The 19,473-nt window shown below is 44.1% G+C and overlaps 1 protein-coding gene across 2 annotated transcripts in view; it reads right to left on the bottom strand.

Annotated features, from left to right (window-relative positions):
* Nol10 (nucleolar protein 10) overlaps positions 1-19,473 on the bottom strand; it is an 82,591-nt gene that overhangs the window by 38,129 nt on the left and 24,989 nt on the right. For both annotated transcript variants that reach the window (XM_031357381.1, XM_031357382.1), the window contains 2 exons: positions 16,717-16,783; positions 11,307-11,359 (listed from right to left, as the gene is read on the bottom strand). In XM_031357381.1, the coding sequence (XP_031213241.1) occupies positions 11,307-11,359; positions 16,717-16,783 (120 nt within the window). The remainder of the gene's footprint in view (positions 1-11,306; positions 11,360-16,716; positions 16,784-19,473) is intronic.

Here is a 19,473-nt window from a genome sequence, read left to right as displayed (position 1 = left end):
TTTGGAAAGTTGAAAACAGAGCACACATTGCCATCTAACACTGTGTGTTTCCTCTCACTTCAGTTATAAAACAAATGAACAACAGTACCAAACAAAAGCATTGCCTTGGATAGCAAGCTCGCGCATAGATAAAATTCACTTACAAAGAAATGTTGTGAGCTTGGGTTAGTAAACAAAGAAACAAACAAGAAAATCGAAGACCACTCCTTTCCTTTTGTTAGCTGAAAAGTTAGTGAAAACACTCAGAACTTGAACTCCAAGTCCTTCAGTCCCAAGTGTGTTGCTCATTAGCCTCACATTTGTCCCCTATTACGTTAGCATCCCCGAGATACCCATCCTTCCAATCTCCCCACAGACCCAGCTTGCCCTCTACACCTTTCTTGGAGGTGAACATTAAGCAGATGTCCTCTGAAGACATCTGCAAACTACCTGTCTCTAAATTCAAATCTGAATTTAATCAAAGTGCACCATGTCTTCACTCAAACCTCCCTTCTTCTCTTTCTCTGGCAGCTCCGCTATGTCTGCCCTTATGCCCGAGAGCTTTCCTACACATTCAACAATGGAAGATTTCTGCTTTAGTCCAATTCCTTGGTGTTGATGCTGCCTTTACGAGCTCACCTTTCCTTACATCTTGAAAACATGCTTTCTGAGAATGGGTTATACCTGATAATTCCTGAACTTCTGAGTTTCACCAACCCATAACTATAACTACCAGAAAAACTTGTCAATGAATACAAAGAATTTTAGAAGCACCCCCCACTTCCCTTCTGTCATATATCACATGTACATGGGCGTCTCAAAGGCTCGAGGACTTCCACAGCTGAACAAAGTCTTCTGCTGTCTCTTATAGATGTGGTCTTCCTTGCCCATTCTGAACTTTCTAACTTTACCTTACAAATCTCCCAACTTTTTGTATTCTAGTCATTATATTTACTGCTACTTAACTTCAATTTCATTGTTTTAAGCTCTTACACAGACAGTAAGTTTTAAAGTCAAGTGAACAGAATCAAGTGGAACAGAAAATTAACTAAAACTGTCATGGGCAGTATGGTAGCTAGCATATGCCTGAAGGTGGAGGTGGAGGCAGAAGCAGGGGCTCCAGAGCTAGGGTGTGTGCTAAGACCCTGTCTCACAAAAAGTCAGCTAGCACTGGCCTATCCTATAACGAGAATTCTAGAATTTTGGTTTCTTCAAAAAAACACAGAAATATAATAAAGTTTCCTTTTAATCCTAGGTGTGAGGATAGGAGGCTGCTTTGTGACTATGACTTGCCTCGTACTCTAGCAGAGGCATGGTTTTGCCAGCTGCAGACAGTTTCTGTGATTGTGTGATGTTTGGAATTCTGGAAAAATTTCAGAGGGTGTATAAATGCTAGAGCCCCAACAGGTGGGGTTGGTGGCTGTTGGTTGCTTAGGGAGACTGGTAGCCATTTGTTAGTAGTCATCCTCAAAGAAGAAACGTGAAGAAATTAGATTCAGAGTGCTTTCTTTCTATCCTATCCAGTGATAGAGGGTGAAACCAAGGGGGGTGGGGATAAAGGGTAGGAAAAAGAAGAACCCACAGAGTAACAAAGACCAGCTACAAGCAAAGAAGAAACAAGAAGATAGAAATTAGACTCAGAGAGCTCTCTTTCTCTCTTCCCTGTATCCTTCTTTCTCTCCTATCTAGTGATAGGAGGTGAGGGGGTTGGGGGGGGGAGAAGAACCTACAAAGTAGCAAAGACCAGCAATACTATTGCACCAGCTACTTGGCTGACTGAGGCAGGAGGAATCTTGAGATTAAGCCGAGCCTGAACCACAGAGTAAGCCTGATTGCTAGATTGCAGAGCTAGCCTGGACACTTAGTAGGAATTTATCTCAAAATGAAGTGCGAAAAGGACTGGGGCTGCAGCTTAGAGGTAGCAGGGTCCTGGGCATGCATAAGAGCCCAGCATCCACTCCCAGTCCTATAAACAAACCAAACCAAACTAAACCTTAAAGACCCTTTGGAGCATTCCCTCTGTTGGAGCAACGCTACACAAGCAGATGCTGTGGACCCAGTGATAAGCCATGCCCAGAAGCCCATTATCTGACGTGACCAGGGCCCCTCCCAGTGTGCTGTCACTGTGAAAATGTGGGGAAACAACAGTCTTTGTCCTGGTGCTGCTGCTCATCAACCACAAAGCTCAACAGGAACAACTCATGGCTACTGCTACAAGCTCCCAAGAACGATGCATCACTAGCTCTGTCCTAGATGCAGAAGGAAGGGAAGGGGCCTGGCAATCAGAGCTGAAAGAAAGAAGAGGCCACCACTCTCCACTGAAAAAGCTCTCCCAGTTCAAGATTAGTCAAAGACAGGAGCAGCAAAAGACAAGTCCTGGCTCCTGGCTCTCACCCTGAACAGGAAACAGGCTTGGAAAGGCCAGTGAGTGAGTGGCAAGGCCAGTACTCACTCAGCTCTACCTACTCCGAAGTCTAAGCTCCTGCCCTTGGGCGATACAGAGTAAGGAAAGAAACCCTAGATCCAGCTCTGCTAAGGAATGGTTATCTGACCTTGACCAAATAATCTGATGCCTTAGCTATAAATCAAGGTGATGGCTTAGCCGACCTCAAAGATTCCTTCCTGCTCTCTGTTCTGGGCTTCAAAAGTTTCCTCCTCCCTTCAAAGCACACTCCACATGCCTGTAGTAGGGAGGGCATTCAGCAGAAACTTGTTTTGCTTGTGTTCTGTCTTGTAAATCCTCTGCTTGCTGGCAGAGTCCCTGGGGGATAGGGTGTTTTTTTCCCCCTTCTTTCTTTCTTTTTTTGCCTATAGCACTACTTCCCAAACCAAAGGAATATGTTGCTACTAGTCCTATAAAATACAGATTTCTAACACAATTACTTTTGTTTCTATATCCAACAGTTCTCGGACTCAATCAGCCATTTATAGGAAAATGGTATCAATCATTTCCAAAATTTATGTGCAAACTACAATAACAACAATTCAGCACATGGTATTGTGCCAATAGATAGTTCATCTAGGGAGCTCTCTGGAGTATCAAGTTAGTGCTCAAGATGAGTTTTGCACTGAAGCAACTCCACAGGGCCCATCCGGCATGGGACTGAACAGAAACTCCAGTGAATAGCACAGTCCATACATGAAGAAAAGCAAAGACTCTGGCCTTTCACACATGTACCACAGCAGCAATTATGCCTACACACAAGCAAATTTTGAAGAAATGTCAATAAACATACAGCAAAAGCTCCATATCCTTGGTTTTTGTCTCTTTTCGGAGTTTTCTAGGAAAAGGATTAAACCAATCTGTTTTACACTCAGAATCACCATCAAATGTTTGGAATAAAGTCCTAGCTGTAGAAACCTGTCAGCATTCCCAAACAAAGGTGCTGTGTGCTGGTCACAATGTGCCTCCAGAGCACAAGGGCCGAGGCTGAGCAGACCACAGGAACAGACCCCACTTCTGTATTTTAATATGGTAGCAGAAGAAAACTACTGCAAAGTGTCAATCTGGTCTAAAGATGGATTGCACTGCAAACCATCCTTGTCAAAATATATATCCACTGACTAGTGCTCCCAACATCTGAACATCAGATGTCTCACATGTATTTGTTCACTGATTTTCAACACAGATGGATCTCAAGTGAGACAAAACTGCTTTGGGTGCTGGGAAAAAGCACCAACTCCCCTTCAACCCATATTTTATGTAGGGGTCGGGGATACACAGAGACACAGAGACGCAGAGAAGCACAGTGGGATATGAGAAGGCTCTTAGCCATATGGTCTGTATCACAGCTACTCAGCTGTGTCATCAGTGAGACTGCTGGCATGCACTGCTTTCTAATAAAGCCTTGCTTACAAAAGACGTTGGTGGTCCTCACCAGGCCCCTGGTCTACAATACAGCATCAAGATGTTCTGATTCTGGTGTGATGGGATCTGACACAGGTAGCCAGGAGCAGCCCAAAACAAATGCCAAAAGCCGTCTGGTGGTCAGTTAGCCCCACACACTTCTGGAAAAGCTGCCTCTGTGCATCTCCACTCAATGTAACTTTATTCCATGTGAACTTCTTCTACCTTTCTAGACTTCTCTTAGAACCTGGTTATGAAATACACCTGCTTCCCTTCTTAATAGGTTGTTAAATTCCACCCCCACCCCCAATTTTTTTTTTGTACTATGAGCAAGAGTCAAACTCGCAGATTTTTAAAAAAGTTATCTTTTAACAGTTTTGGAAGTTTCTTGGAGATGCTCCACAGACAGACATGAGTAAACTTTCCTTGTCCAGACTCCCACAGGTGAAGCCAAGAAGCAGCAGAAGTCCACTCTGTTGTTTTACTTTTGGTTTTGTGTTTAGACAGCTGGGAATGTAACACTACAGTAGAGTGCTTGGCTAGCATATACAGGCACTAGGTAATCTCTGAGTGTCCTGGTTTGCTTTGTACTGCTGTGATAAACACTGTAAGCAGGTTGGGAAGAAAAGGGTTTATTGGGCTTCCATGTCCCAAGCACAGTGTACAGCGAGGGAAGTCAGGGCAGGAACCATGGAGAACTGCTGTTTACCGGCTTGTTCCTCATGGCTTGCTCAGCTTACCTTCTTCCTTTCTTCACACCCTGCCCTCATTTTTCCTTCGTCCTTCCCTTTGGGGCAGGGTTTCATTATATATCACTGGCTAGCTTAAAACTCACTGTGAAACAAGAAAAGCTTTGAACTCACAGAAATCAATCTGCCTGCTTCTTCCTTCCAAGTGCTGGGCATGTTAGTGTTAGAGGCATGTGCCACCATGCCTTGCTTTCTGACACCACCCAGGACCACCTGCCTAGGGCACCACTGCCCAGAGTGGATTGAACTCTCCCACATCACACAATAATCAGTAATCAAGAAAATGCCCACAATCTTGCCTGTGGCATCCAAATAAAGGCAATTAATACCTCAATCAAGGCTTCTGCTTCCCAGATCACTCTAGCTTGTGTCAAGCTAACAAAAAACCAACCAGCATGTCAGTAGCCACCACTCGCCCAAAAAACAAATTCTTCCCTAATAACTTCATTTTGGTTAATATATACTGGCTTAGCTGGTCTGACCATTTGGTGACTCTTGTAAGTAGAAATGGCTTTACTAAGATCTATTTTCAGCAGGGTGAGAAGAGACAGAGAATCTGGTCTCTAGCTTTTTCTATTTACCTTACAGAACATCTTAAACTGTGCAAGCAGTTAGGACATTATTCTGGGCAAATGGATAGACTACTGGACCAGTTTTAAGCAGAAGATTACAGGACTGATTTATACTTGTTCTGCTTGTATTTTTACTGTTGAAGTCAATCTAGATGTTGTAAGAAAAACAGACAGCAAAGCCAGCTATGGGAGTGTGCACATATGCTCCCAGAATACTGGAGGCCAAGGTAGTAACAACTGCCTGGATCGCACAGGAAGAACTTAGCTAAACAAACAAACAGAAACAACAACAAAAACCCAACCCAACAACAACAACAAAAGGCAGACAGAAAGAGGGACAAAAGTAAAAGAAGAAACAGGTGTTAAGAGGGCAAGGCAAGCCTGTGGGAGACAAGCACCGGCAAAGGGCTACTGCTGAAGTTCTGCATGGACGTAAGATATGCAGTTGAGACATCCAAGTGGAAGAGCTGAGAAGTCCAGAGGAGACACACATCAGGTGAGGAAAAGGCTGGAGAGGAATCTGGTAGCTGGTCATAAAGCATGGGCCGCCTGGGAGTGAATTCAGACAGAAAGGTAGGCTCTGAGCCAAGTGCTCCTAGCCTTTAGAGGGAACAGAGCCAAGCCCAGGCCCTGGAGCACATCAACAGGAGCCAGCAGAGAATGAAAGGGCCAAGCAGGGGGATGCAGTGTTACATACAACATAAAGTTGCATGGAGTTATGGTCACCATGGAAGACAACTGATATGCACGAGACATGCACATCAAGGGAGAGGGAATTTGACTGCCTGTATGGGCCCCAGGCCCCTGGCCCCCTCACCCTGCTACTGTTGTTTCCAGGTATTTATGATATAGACCCAGGTTTGTGCTGTGATCACAAAGATCAAGCCCCAGGCCTTAAAAAGTTGAAAGTGGAGATATTGCTTTTAAAATGTTTGCATTCCATCTGTGAGAGGGACGGGGTTAACATTTGAGTACGACAGCCACTGAGACAAGGCTCTGATGCTGAGCATCCTGTCTCCTCATGTGCCAAGTTAGTTTTGCTCAAGTTCAAATGCCATTTCTTACCAGAAGTACTAGTGCAGGTTAGACAGCAGTCTTCGGGGTAGTTTTGTTTTTAAAAGGGTTGCATGCTTTCCTTACTATTAGTGATTGTATGTGTGCATGCGCATGGTTTTAAGTGCACAACCATATAAAGGACAGAGAGCAATGCCAGGAATGCACTTGCTGCTCTCCACATTGCTTTTTGAGTCTCTCACGGAACCTGGAACTTTAGTTTCTGGCTGGCCTGGCTGGCCAACAGGTTCTTAGAATCTGCCTGTCTCTGCAACCCAGCACTGGGATTATAGGTATGCACCACTGTACCTCACATTTATATGGATGCTGAGAATCTGAATTTTGGCTCTCAGACTTGCACAGCAAACATCTGCCAACCGAACTATCTCCCTAGCACCTCTACCCCATTCTTCATGCTTTTAATCTGCCCTATTTGTAGGGACTAGGTATTCCAAAAATACCTTCCAATTTTTAAATTAAATAGTAAATGTTAAAATATTCAATCAGTATATTTTGATGATTTATAATAAGCAATATGTTTTTTCCTAAAAAACTATTTTGAAATAAAATAACTGCCAGGATTGAAAGGCAGGTCAAATGGCATTTCATATAATCTTTATAGCAGCTTAAATTTATATTTCAAACAAAATTGAAACTATATACCTCTAATGAACTCAGTTATTTTGTTTTCTAAATCAAACAGCTTTCAAAAAAAGTAATAATACATTTCCTCTGATAAGCATGCATATATATCCATTATGGAACATGCAGGCAACTCAGGATGCAGGGACTCCTGGCTGTGGGGCCTAGGAACTTCTAGGAACTTGTTGTACAGAGCCTTGAAATCAGGAGTATTCTCATTGGAGTATCAACCTCAGGGGTGGATTCCCTCAGGAGTCTGCAGCTGTCAGAGGTGTTCTCTATGCAGCACTAACCTGAAACTGAGTTAGAGTTGTTCTTGTCCTATGTTACTAAACTACTGATAAATTAGATGCTGAAGCAAGCGAGGAAACAAAACTCCCTTGAGAGAGAACAAAGGACAGGACTGGGAAAATGGGATAGGATGAGGGGAAACTCGGTCTACCTAGCATATGGAAGGGGCGGGGCACTAAAATCAGGAACTGTGTTAGTCTCCAGATGGTACAAGTAGTCAGGAAAGATGGTATCGGCTAGAAGGGCAAAGAGAACAAGCTGAGGGAACATCATGCTGCCTTTTCTGTAGCACAGCCTGCAGGGATGTGTGGGACGGCTTACTGATTTATAAGATGTTCGTACAAATCACAAGTCAGACCTCCTAAACTTGGCACAAGCCACATATTAAAACACACAGTTCTCTGGCTCTATAGGCCTCAAACGAGCCTTTGAGCTAAATGCAGCTCCTTAAGTTTGATATTAATCTTCCAGTAAATGGCAAGCTTTCAGCCCTGGGGCTTGCTCTTTGCTTTGAAGGAGCAGTAAAAAGAGCATGTGCCAAGTGAAGACAAATGGTGCTGCGGAATATGATTTGGTGCAAGAGCGGCAGGCAGACCGTGGGGTCAGGAAGGAGAGCAGAGGCCAAGCTGTAGCTCAGCACTTGGCCTAACAAGACCCTATGCACACTGGTCCCTCATGTGCAGGCGCCTGGGAGAGGGCTTTGGGCCCATTTCATATCTGCCTGTCAAATCTCAGCTACCAAGCTGAAACTCAGGGGCCTTGTGAGGCAAGCTTGTGAGTCATGAGCAGCTTCTCATCATCTAGGCACCATAACTCCTCTTGCTCTTGCTGCTCAAAGTCCTCAGTCCTCAGAACAATAGCAAACCCCTACTGTTGGCTAGGGTGCAGTTTGGGGGCAAAGTGCTTGGCCAGCATGAAGGTGGAAAGCCCTGGTGTGATGGCCAGTGCAGGAAAAGACAGGAAAAGAGCAAGCAACCCCAAAACAGAACCAAAGAATTACATGTGAATAAGATGTCTCCTCAATATTAAAATAGCCCACACATGCCCAGCAATAAAATACAACAGAGAAACCAAGCAAGGTGGCACACACCTGCAATCCCACTTACTGTAGAAGGCCTAGGCAGAGGCAGGTGATGGTGACTCACATCTTTAATCCTTGGGGTGGGGGTGGTGCAGAGGCAGGCTGATCTCTGAGTTCAAGGCCAGCACAAGTTCCAGGACAGCCAAGGTTATCCACAAAGAAACTCTGTCTTGAAACCACTACCACCACCACCCCAAAGAAGAAAGAATGAAACAAACCCACCACCACCCAAAAAAGAAAAGAAGGTAGGAGAAAGGAAGGAAGGAAAAGGAAAAGGAAAAGGACAGCAAAGGAAAAGAAAGGAGGCTGAGGCAGGAGACCAAGAGCTCAAGGCAGCACAGGCTACACAGCTCAGGTTCTAGGCCAACCTGGCCAGACAGTGAGATCCCATCCTAAAGAGAAAAAAGAAGCAATATAGTAGAAATGACTGCTATGTAGCCCAGGCTGTCCTACTGCCTCTGCTCCTGAATTCTGTAGTCATGGGTGTACCCACTGGGCCCGGCTACTTTAGGTGATTTTTTTTTTCCTTCCAGTGTGAGGTACTGAACTCAGTGCCTGCGAGTACTAGCTTTAGGTGACTTACTGTTTGGAGTTAATATACCTAAGATTGATTCCATAGGACTGGGTACAATGTACCTATAAAACACCATGTCAGCACTCGTGGTAGAGCACACTTGTTATCTCACCACTTTGGAGGCAAGGCCAAGATCAGGAGAGCTCTTGGCTATATAGCAGATATCCCTGGCCAACCTGGGCTGCACGAGACCCAGTCACACACACACACACACACACACACACACACACACACACACACAAAGCAAAACTGAAAATTAAAAAATCAAATCAAATCACACAATGCTTCCAAATATTAATAGCATCTATGGGGGCAGATTAGGTATTTTTCCCCTCATACTTTGTAAAATACTGAAAAATAAGAACATGGATATATTATTTGTATAATTAAAACATTTGTGTCATTTCTGCAAAAGGTCATTTCACAATGTAAAAAAATCAAAAGGAAAATATTTTTATAATTCACCCACCTCTTCCTGGACGGAAATGACATCAGCATGCATGCATGTGCCCTGACAGGACCTGGAGTCACTTTGTTTCTTTCCTCTTCCTCACAACCCATAACTAACATCATCACCAAGTCTGTCTTCCTACCCACACCTGCCTCCTCTGTGCCATGTGCCCACGGGCTCTTGGCCTGTACTGTCCGCTGTGGTACCACCCTGCACTGTGGAGCCTTCCTCTTGATGTGGTACATAGCTGCTGAAGAGTACCGTAGTTCACCCTAGGGGAGAAGGAAGCGACTACCCCTGATAGGAAGGTGGGAGCAAGGTCCACCCGCATCTCCACAGGTGGACAGTAATTCCAAGTCAGATTTTTTTCTTTCTCAAACAGTCTCAGGACCTACCAAAGTCCTGATGCTGAAAAGCATAGCCCAGCATTGTCTTCCCTCTTGGGGACTGCCACAGCCTGTTGTGGCTGTTTCCAGCTTAGATCCCATGTCATTCTTTTTGTAGAGACAAAAAACCTTTCCAAAGGGCAGCCCTGGCGTCCTCACTCTGCTGCTCAGGATGTGCCAGGCTCTGCATGCCTCCCTAGCACACACACTTACAGACCCTTCCCAATCCGGCACTTGCTCTGCTCCATGACATCCTCTCCCTGAGCTCTCCACAGGCACTCTCCTGCTGCTGAGATGCTACTCCAATTCTGAGGCTCACCCCATCCCTCCATCTAGTCTAGAGACTCAAGCTCCAGTCTCTCTCTGAAGTCACTCTGGGTAGTTTACTGAGTTTCTCACAGGCACCTAGCCCACTCTGGAGAAAGGCACTCTCTTCCCAGGCACTCTCAAAGAGTTCTCCTCCTACAGCTCATGGTGCAGGCCTGAAATCACCTTTCTTCCTGTTTTAACCCTGAAGATTGAGCAATGGTAATGTACTATGTACTGTGTGCTATAGGCATCCAGCATTGTGCCTGACATATAGCTGATGCAACAAACAAATAATTATTAAGCCATGGAAACATGGGAAGATGGGTGAAACGGCATCTGTGAGGCTGGGAAGAGGAGCACATGACAATACAGGAGAACAGCAGCTTCCTGTTTGAACAGCCTTCACTTTATTATTGCTCAGAACAACTACAGAGTGCTGCAGCATCAGCCTCCTAAGAACAGAAACTTCGTAGCAGGTGGAGGCTGGTGAAAACCAATCCACAGACAGCTGAGCTACTCCAACAAAGAGTTCCATGATGGGAGGCCAGCAGCATGGAGAGTCCACTGCTCTCCAGTTTCCCTATTGGTAACACCCGTCCCTTGGGCCAGCTCTACATGAAGGCTGCCTTACTCACTAAGAGAACACATCCCTGTTTCTTCCCTTCTATAGACTAAAAGGTAAAGCATGGAAGCTCCTGTGTAGAACAATTCTTTAAGAATGACAATATGATAATCTAAACTACATGCCATCACTGATAGTCCTGATGATCCGGCTTCTTGATGTGCAACTTATTTCTAAAAGATGCAAACTACAGTGAGATAATTAGAAGAACACTAGACTAGCAGCTCTCAATCTGTGGGTCTCAGCTCCTTTGGTGGTTGAACAACCTTTTCACGGGGGTCCCATATCAGATAGTAACATTACATAAATACCAGATATTTATATTACAATAACAGCAAAATTATAGTTATGAAGTAGCAACAAAAATAATTTTATGGTTGGGGGATCGCCACAACATGAGAAACTGTATTAAAGGGTCACATAGCATTAGGAAGGTTGAGAACCACTGCTCTAGACTCTTAGTTTTGATTTAGACTTCTGCTTAGTCAATAGCTTTAAGTTCTAGATTCTGAAATATTTCCCAGCAAAACAAACAACAAAGCATATCTGAAGACTACTAGATTCCAAGCCTGTGCTAAACAGCACAAACAATTGGCCAACAGAACACTGAGACATTACTCTACTGGGCTGCAGAGCATACTATGTCCACAGTGAATCTACAGTGCAGCAAAGCTACACAGAGCCCAAAGGCTGTCAACACTACCAGTTTAAACACAAAACCTCGTTGTGCCTGCTCCTGCTGGTTCTTACCGGAATGTAGTAAATGCCCATCTTGGGGGACTCATTGGCAGTAAGAAGCATTCCTAAAAATAAATACAATGAACAAGTTAAACAAGTGACGAGAAGTACCCATTTCTACAAAATGTAAAACGCTTGAGTTGCCCTTTAGCCAGTCTTGATTTTCGAGGGAAGAGACCTCAGCAGAAGGAGCTGCTGACTCCCTGTCTGTGAACTACCCAGGCTTGATGAGCTAAAGCCATGAGTAGGCTTCAGAGAGGCACTCAGCTCTATACTAGGTTTGGGAGTTTCCAGCTTCATGCATAAGATGTACAGTATGAGAATAATAATGGAGAGAAAGGCTCCCCTTCTGGAATCAGGAGTCAAGGAACCAAAAGGCCCAGCATCAGAATTTCTGTATTAAACTTCAGAGCCAACTACAGACCAAAATGATTATAGGAGTGCAATATAGAACTTCCCCCAAAAGACCCACATGTCAGGGTCAAAGAGATGGTTCAGTGGCTATAAGCACTTATTGCTCTTGTAAAGAGCCAGGTTCAGTTCCTAGCACACACCTGATGGTTCACAATGATCAGCTCCAGGGAAACTGATGCCCTCTCGTGACCACTGTAGGCACCAAAAGTACATATTGTGCACATAGATACATTTTGGCAAAACATTCACACACATAAAGTATTTTTAAGACCCATATGTCACAAAACAGTCCTTAGAGTGCCATGATCATTTTAGGGAGTTTTAAAAGAATGAACCACTAGAGAAATTCATTTTAGTTAACTAAAAAGAGAAATTAATTTTAGCCTCTGTGGCATCTACATTTCAAGAAAGTAAACTAGGCTGGAGGGCAACTCTGCCACTCAACAAAGGAGGTCCTATAACGCAGAAACCCAGAAATCCATCATTTATTGGCATTTAGCTACTTCATATCAAGTATTAGATGGTTCAGTGCCAGCAAGTATCCCCAAGTTTTCTGAAGCACCTTCAAGGTGGCAAGATATTCTACAGCCAAGCCTCTCATGACGACACACAAAATCAGCTGACATCTCTCCAACCCTTTACGAGGTAATGCAGGACCCTTTATAAGCTCGTATATGATCTCAGCGAGTATGGCACCCTTCAACATCACTAGCCCCATATACTGTGGAGCATAAAAACTCCACTCAAAACAGATAAAATGAAAAGGCTTCTCATGTTATCAAATAAGTCATTAAGTAGTCTAAATACCACCCAACAAAATGAAAAATAATCCCACCATCTACATGGGGTCTAGCTCACCTTCTTGCTGGTTCTAACATAGTATCAAACCAAACAGCAAAGGTGATTCCAAGAGCAGCACAAAGGCCACTTAACACCATGGAGTTAACGTAGCCATTTTCTCTAATGGGCAGTAGTGGTTTCTGAGGAGCCTGGCACTACGGACAGCATTTCTACTAAGTTTCTCAAGATGCTACTGTTTATTGTTCCTAAAAGAGACAAAACTGTTCAGAAGGAAAACAGCCCAGCAACTGGAGTCCAAGACACTCTCCTCCAATGTCAGGGGTGACAGAGACCTGATAAAGCAGTGCCCTCCTGGGACACATGCCCACATCAGAACTCATCTGGGTATATGTCATGGAACGGCTCACAATGCTCAAAACACAAAACCAAAAGAGTGTTTATGGCAGGTCTGCTGCTCCCTGGGCCACCTGCAATCCGCTGCCAAGCTGAGAGATAAAAGTACAGAAAGAAAGGATCTTAAAGCTTGCAGGCAGTTCAATACAGTAGTGTCAAGAAAGGACAAAACAAAACCACAGGCAGTGTTACACCTTGACTGTAGTGTGCAAAAATATCATCTGTAAAGGATCAGCAGGCTAAAAGCACAGGGATAAAAAGGAAGGCAATAGGCAGGTGGTTGGCCAACCGTGTTTAAAAAGCACCACACTAAAACACACTGCTTCAATAGCACTCTCAATGGCTCAAGGCAGACATTCAGAGAAGAGGGGCAGCAGAGACACATCTGTCTCATCTTCAGCTTCTCACTGACTTGTGGAACAGAAAATCCACTTTGTGAGCGCTATGTGCAAATGCGCCATGGTTGTTCCTCATGCCACCCTGTTGGAGGATGCTGATGGGGACAAGAGCTATGGCATTTTCCACAATCCAGCTGGTCTCTTGCAGCTCTGTGTGGTGGGTGAGAAAGCCGAGGGTTATAATGGGCATAACTAAGCCTGAAGCAGGTCTTTCTTAAGTCCAAAGCCCAGAAGCCCACCTTCTTCCCTTCTGCCAATGGCTCTGGACCTCTTGTCCTGCTTTAACAGGCTGGGATGGGACTCACACACGTATCATCTTTACATGCCTCCTGTGTCATCATGTCATGCACACTGGGGCCCAGAGCTGTGCTGCCTCTGACAGTGCCCGTACCTGCAGAATGGCTGCTCATGTGCAGAAGCTGTGCAAAGAGCTGTGAGAACAGCCAGGCAAGGGCCAGGAAGGCAGAATCATTTCCTAATATTCTGAGCTGCCTTGCAAATACAAAGAAACCATGATTAGGTCTGAATTTCTCCAAAAATGAGTGTGTGAAAAAGGAGGCTTTACCTTCTATGGCTACACATATAGTGATGAAGAGAAAGCAGGGTCGAGGGAAGATGGGTATGGCAAAGCTGGTACAGAGCACAACCTCACATGGATGATCTGCTGGAATGAGACTTGACATGTCCATGTTTTTTTTTTTCCCCAAAATACAACGGTTCTCTGTGTAGCCACGGCTGTTATAGAACTAGGTCTGTAGACCAGGCTGGCCTCAAACTCAAGAGATTTACTAACCTCTGTAAAAGTAATTTTTATTTTTCTGGTGGAATTGTCACCTTGGAGGCTTACTCTTCTGTGTGCTAACCTAGGCCTAGTCCTGTAAGCTTTTAGCCTCTGTGCAATCTAATCTAGGCCTAGAATGTTTGCAGCCTCTGAGACTTACTGCTCACCCTTTCTAGTTCCTTCTGATCTCTGGCTGGCTTGTCCTACTCAGCTGCTCTGGCTCAACTGCTCTTCAAGCTGACTGATTCAAGCTAGCTTCTCTGCTCTGCTTGGCCTCAGACTCACTTTGGTAATATGTCTTAATCTTCTGGTTCTCTCTGCAACCTATCTCTTTACTACTGCCCCAGTAAAACTGCCTGCCTTCTCTCTCTGCATTCTCTCTTAAGTAGCTTCCCTTTCCTCTCTCTTCTCTTGAGAGTTGGACATATCCTTCCTATTCTATCAAATCTTTCTCTGATTTGTTACTTTGTCTGCCAATCAATAAGACATCACTTTCAACTGTGGGTGCTTCCTTCTACAAACATTTACCTTCTTTGTTTAGGATTAAAGGTGTGTACTAAAGGCATACCTGTATTCCAGTCAAGAGGATTAAAGGTGTGTGCTAAGGAGCTGTCAGCCACTCGACAACTAGATGAAGTTTTTTTTCAGTAAATATCATACTCTTGGGGTTCATAGTGTGATCAAACATTCTGCAACATACCTCTGCCTCCTATGTGCTGGGATTAAAGGTACGTGCCACCACACTTGGTTTGTCCATGATCCTTAACCTAAACACACTTCATCAAGCAGGTAGACCTTACTGAATTCTATCAAGTTGGGGGATCTTGCTAAATTCAATCAATCTTTCACTGCTACTTTAGGTTCAGCACAGGATAGAAAACAAGCTAAGTGACACCAGGAGGAACAACCACATATATTCAAGAGACACACACTCTACCAGAAGACTGGCCTGACCTTATAAAAGTTAACACCATGAGAAAGAAAGAGGAAATGCGGTGTGTGTGTGCTGGGGGCAAGAGGTATATTCCAGAGTGAGGTCTCCTTATCACTCTTTGCCACCCTTTCAGACTGTTTCTCCTTCACCTACCAATCTTTCTCCTTCCCCTTTTCCATCTGCTACTTCACTAGGCTCACTGAGCTTCTATGTAGCCCAGGATCCACGTAAGGGCATTTCAATACCTCAGCACCTTCCCCTCAATGAGTCCCTCAACTTTGCAGAAGTGACCACACACCCATCTGCATAAGACCCAGCAACTCTTCTTACAAAAGAAATGACAAGGCCCTCTACTGCCTGCCCCTCCTCCCTAGAAGCATGTAACTAGAGTCCATTTCAGAAGGTTCTAACCAAGGCCTTGCCTTATACCAGGCAGGTAACTAACCCTGGTAAACTACCCAACTTCTATGAACACTCATGGTGCAAGACAGAGGGCTGAGTATGTTGTCACCAGCCCACAATCACAGTACACAGAAAGCCGAGGCAGAGGATCATGACTTTGAAGCCTGGTTGGACTAGAAACTGCTTCAGGGAAGCTGCTGGAATATATAGGGACAATCTCAAAAAAAAAAAGAACAAATTGTGGGCCACTAACTACACAGGGTTATAATATGATAAGCAATAGACTTGCATTTCTCACTCAGACTCAAAGCAGTGAATGAGTCTGCTCTTTCCTCCAGGCCCCAGCTACAAAGCCACAGGCTCTGTCTCAGGTTCTACCTGAGTATCATGGTCCTTTGATACTGCTGTATCCAAGCCTGTGAAGGTTCTCCATTCGCTCTTCTCTCCATTGCTCTAAATGGAATGGCTCTTGCTATTTCCAGTCTCATATGTCCCCTTGGTTGTTCATACCCACTCTGGCTTCTACAATGATCAATCTGTATTTACTTAAGAACATCCTTACCTGCTTACGTAGACACATACGATACCTGCACCCACCTATCCTTTCACTTCAGCCTCCTACAACCCTGTTACTCTTCTGACGTTGTCTTCTTAGTGAATCACCTTACCCACAAAGCCACTTTAATCCCATTCAATGACTGCCCTCCAAATAAGGCCCCAAAAGCCTCCCATGCTCCTCTGCCCCACCCCCAACTCTGGCTCACGACTCCTTGTAACATGCTGGCATAGTACTGTCCACATGTGTGCAGTGGAACATTTCAGGCTTTCCTCTATACCCTGTCAGCAGAGGACACAGCTCAAGTGTGGGAGGGTTCTCTCATTTTTTTTCTCAGACCCCATTTGAGATCTGCCCTGAAGATGCTGCTGAATTTCGAAACCTATCATATAATTTGCTGACCAGTACTTCATGCAGAATATCCCCAAACCTTTATTACCAGGTGACTCCATCCTCCTTCAAATCTCTAACCTCAATTTCCACATGCCATTACTAATCACATAAAAGAATACACCAAAATAGCATTTCACCTGCCGCCTGCCTAGATTTGTTACTAGTTTCTACTAATAGCTAGGCGGGCTGAGCATTGAGTCATAAGAGCACCCTTTCTGAATCATCCATACCACTTCCTGTTCTTTCTTCTTCCAAGCAGATGAAAAACTCAAGAAGTGTCCTGAGCAAGCCAAGTGTTATCTTATGAAGCAAATGCAGTTTAAAACTCAAGCACAGGAGCGTGAGCCTACCTGAGCTGGGGTAGAGGCAAACATCATTAAGGTCATGTTCTGGCTCCAATGAAGTAAATATTTTCCCCTAAAACAGTAAGCAAAAAGTAAATTACTGAAATCATCAAAGACAGCTTTTAGCAATGGCACATAGAGAAAATAAAATGGAGACACAACCCAGATAGTGCCACATAAAAGAAAGAACCTAATGGAAAGAACTCATACTCAAGAATCTTATTTGTCCCATCAGCTTATCAAATATTCTTGTTTTAGAAATGAAGAAAATGTGGCAGAGAGTTGACCTGTTTAAAACAAAACAGAAGGGCTGGTGAGATGGCTCAGCGGGTAAGAGCACCGTCTGCTCTTCCAAAAGGTCATGAGTTTAAATCCCAGCAACTACATGGTGGCTCACAACCACCCGTAATGAGATCTGACACCCTCTTCTGGTGTGTCTGAAGACAGACAGCTACAGTGTACTTACATATAATAAGTAAATAAATAAATCTTTAAAAAAAAAAACAAAACAAAACAGAAGAAGACCCAAAGCCTCAGAGGTGCCAGGGCAGAGGAGAAGACATCGGGGTGAAAGGGAAGAACACAGCAGTGCCACCAAACCCCAAAGAGACAACAAAGTACAACATGAAATTCTGTGAGGCCACAGCATCAGTCACTATACAGGGAAGGCTTTGAGTGTGGGGAGACATCTACTGTACTACTGAAAACTAAAGGCCCAGAAGTAGGCAGGAGTGGAAAAAGACAAGGAGAAAGAGAAACAAGGAAAGCAGGTCATGCAAAGCCAGGTAATCTGTTAGTCAAGAGGAAGCATTTAGTCTTAAGAAACAAAAAGTACCAAAATAAAATTGATTGCTGTAATTACAGCATGATGTCTTCCAATGGGGATGCTGACAAGTTCTGCCAGCTCTTGCAGCGATAAGTCATTACAGAAGACCAACACCAGCATGTGATGCACCCAGGGCAAAAGTGGGCGGAGCTGAATCCCAGGCAGGATGGTTATTTTGAAGGTTGATGAAAATCAGTAGCCAAGTTTTCGTTCAACAGTGAAACTCGCCTAGTTAGCTCCTACTGAAGTGGGAAGGAGAGGGCAAAGAAGAGAAGAGGAGAACAAGAACTACGACAGCACAGATCAACAGAGATAAAAGGGGCCTCTGGTGTCAGAAAATGGGGGCCCGGGAAACACAGCAGTAAGGGGTCTGGAAGAACATATCCAAATGGAACTGGTTTCCGACTTGGGTAGGATGAGAGCTGGGTCATAAAAACACCTTCTTAATAGTATCTTGGGAGTTCTTGGAAATAAGAGCCAGTGTGGTAGCACACAATCATAATCCCAGCATCCAGAAAGTAGAGGTAGGATGGTGAGTTTGAGGCTTGTGCGGGTTCCATAGTGAGTTCCAGGTAAGCCTTATCTACATAGTCAAACTATCGCTAAATAAACACAATGTATGTACTTATACAATGAAAAATAATCAGTAAGACTATTTGTCATTGTTGTTGTTATTATTTTGATCCAGAGTCTCACTGCATAGTCCAAGCTGGCCTCAAACTCTTGGTTCTCCTGCCTCAGTCAGTCTCTTAAGTGTGGAAGTTATAGGCAAGTACACCTTGCATAGGTAAGTAGTATTTTTCGATCAATTAGTTAGGATTGCCAGAAAAATTATTGATCTAAGATATTAAAAGTCTCCCAGGAGCCCTCAAGACCCCCTAACTCAAAGCTGACCCAGCAGAATGTTTAAGCCCTGCAAGCATCAGGGTAGTGTTGCCTTGAACTGGTCATCTGCTGCTAAGTTAAACAGTAACTAGAACAGATACATCTCAAGACAGAGCCAGAGGAATAAAGTAAGGTCACGACTTCTGGAGAGTAAGCCGCAATACTTAGAAATAAAATCTTGAGAACTTATTTTTTATTTGACGTGTATTAGTGTGTTAGCCTGAATGTATGGCTATGCAACATGTGCATGCAGTGCCTAGAAAGGCCAGAAGAGGGCGTCTGAGTCTCTGAGAGCAAAGTTACAGAAAGTTGTGAGCTGCCATGTGGGTGCTGAGAATTGAATCTGGGTCCTGGAAGGGCAGTCAATGCTCTCAACCACTGAGCCATCTCTCTAGCCCCAAAATGCAAAATTTAAAAAACTCAAAAGTACTGGCTAGAAAAGCCAGAGTGACAAGTATCTGGACTGTGCCTGACCTACCAGTATCCTTTCACCAAATACAGCAGGTGCCTGTAGAACCCAGTACCCACTTCAGGCAGTGAGTGCAGAAGGTACAGGCCTTCTACCCAGTGTCATCTCAGGACTGTTTTTAAGTTAACTCTTTAGCCTATAGAATTAATGTATATATTGAAATCAAAATTATTAAGAGTCTGTGAGGCTGAAGAGATGGCTCAGCAGTTAAAAGCACTTATTGCTCTTCCAAAGGACCCGAGTTCAGTTCACACCACCCTGGTTAAGGCAATTCACAAAATGCCTATAATTCCTGCTCCCAGGAGGTCACCTGAACAATGGAGCAGACACACAGATACACACATACACATGAATAAAAGTGGTATTTTTTTCATTTTTAAAGGAGAAAATAGAAGTAATTACTGTACTGAATTTATTTTACTGATATAATGAAGTTACCTTCAGTCTTCTCAAAATGGTTTTGAAACAAGTCTTACTATAGTCCAGGCTAGCCTTGAACTTGAATTGATCTTCCTACCTCTGTTGCTAAGTACTGAGATGACAGGCATGAGCCATCACATCCAGCTAATACTTAGATTTAAAA

Source organism: Mastomys coucha, unplaced genomic scaffold, assembly GCF_008632895.1.
Source record: "Mastomys coucha isolate ucsf_1 unplaced genomic scaffold, UCSF_Mcou_1 pScaffold6, whole genome shotgun sequence".
NCBI classification, from domain to species: Eukaryota; Metazoa; Chordata; class Mammalia; order Rodentia; family Muridae; genus Mastomys; species Mastomys coucha.
This window is presented reverse-complemented; position numbering and strand designations above follow the sequence as displayed.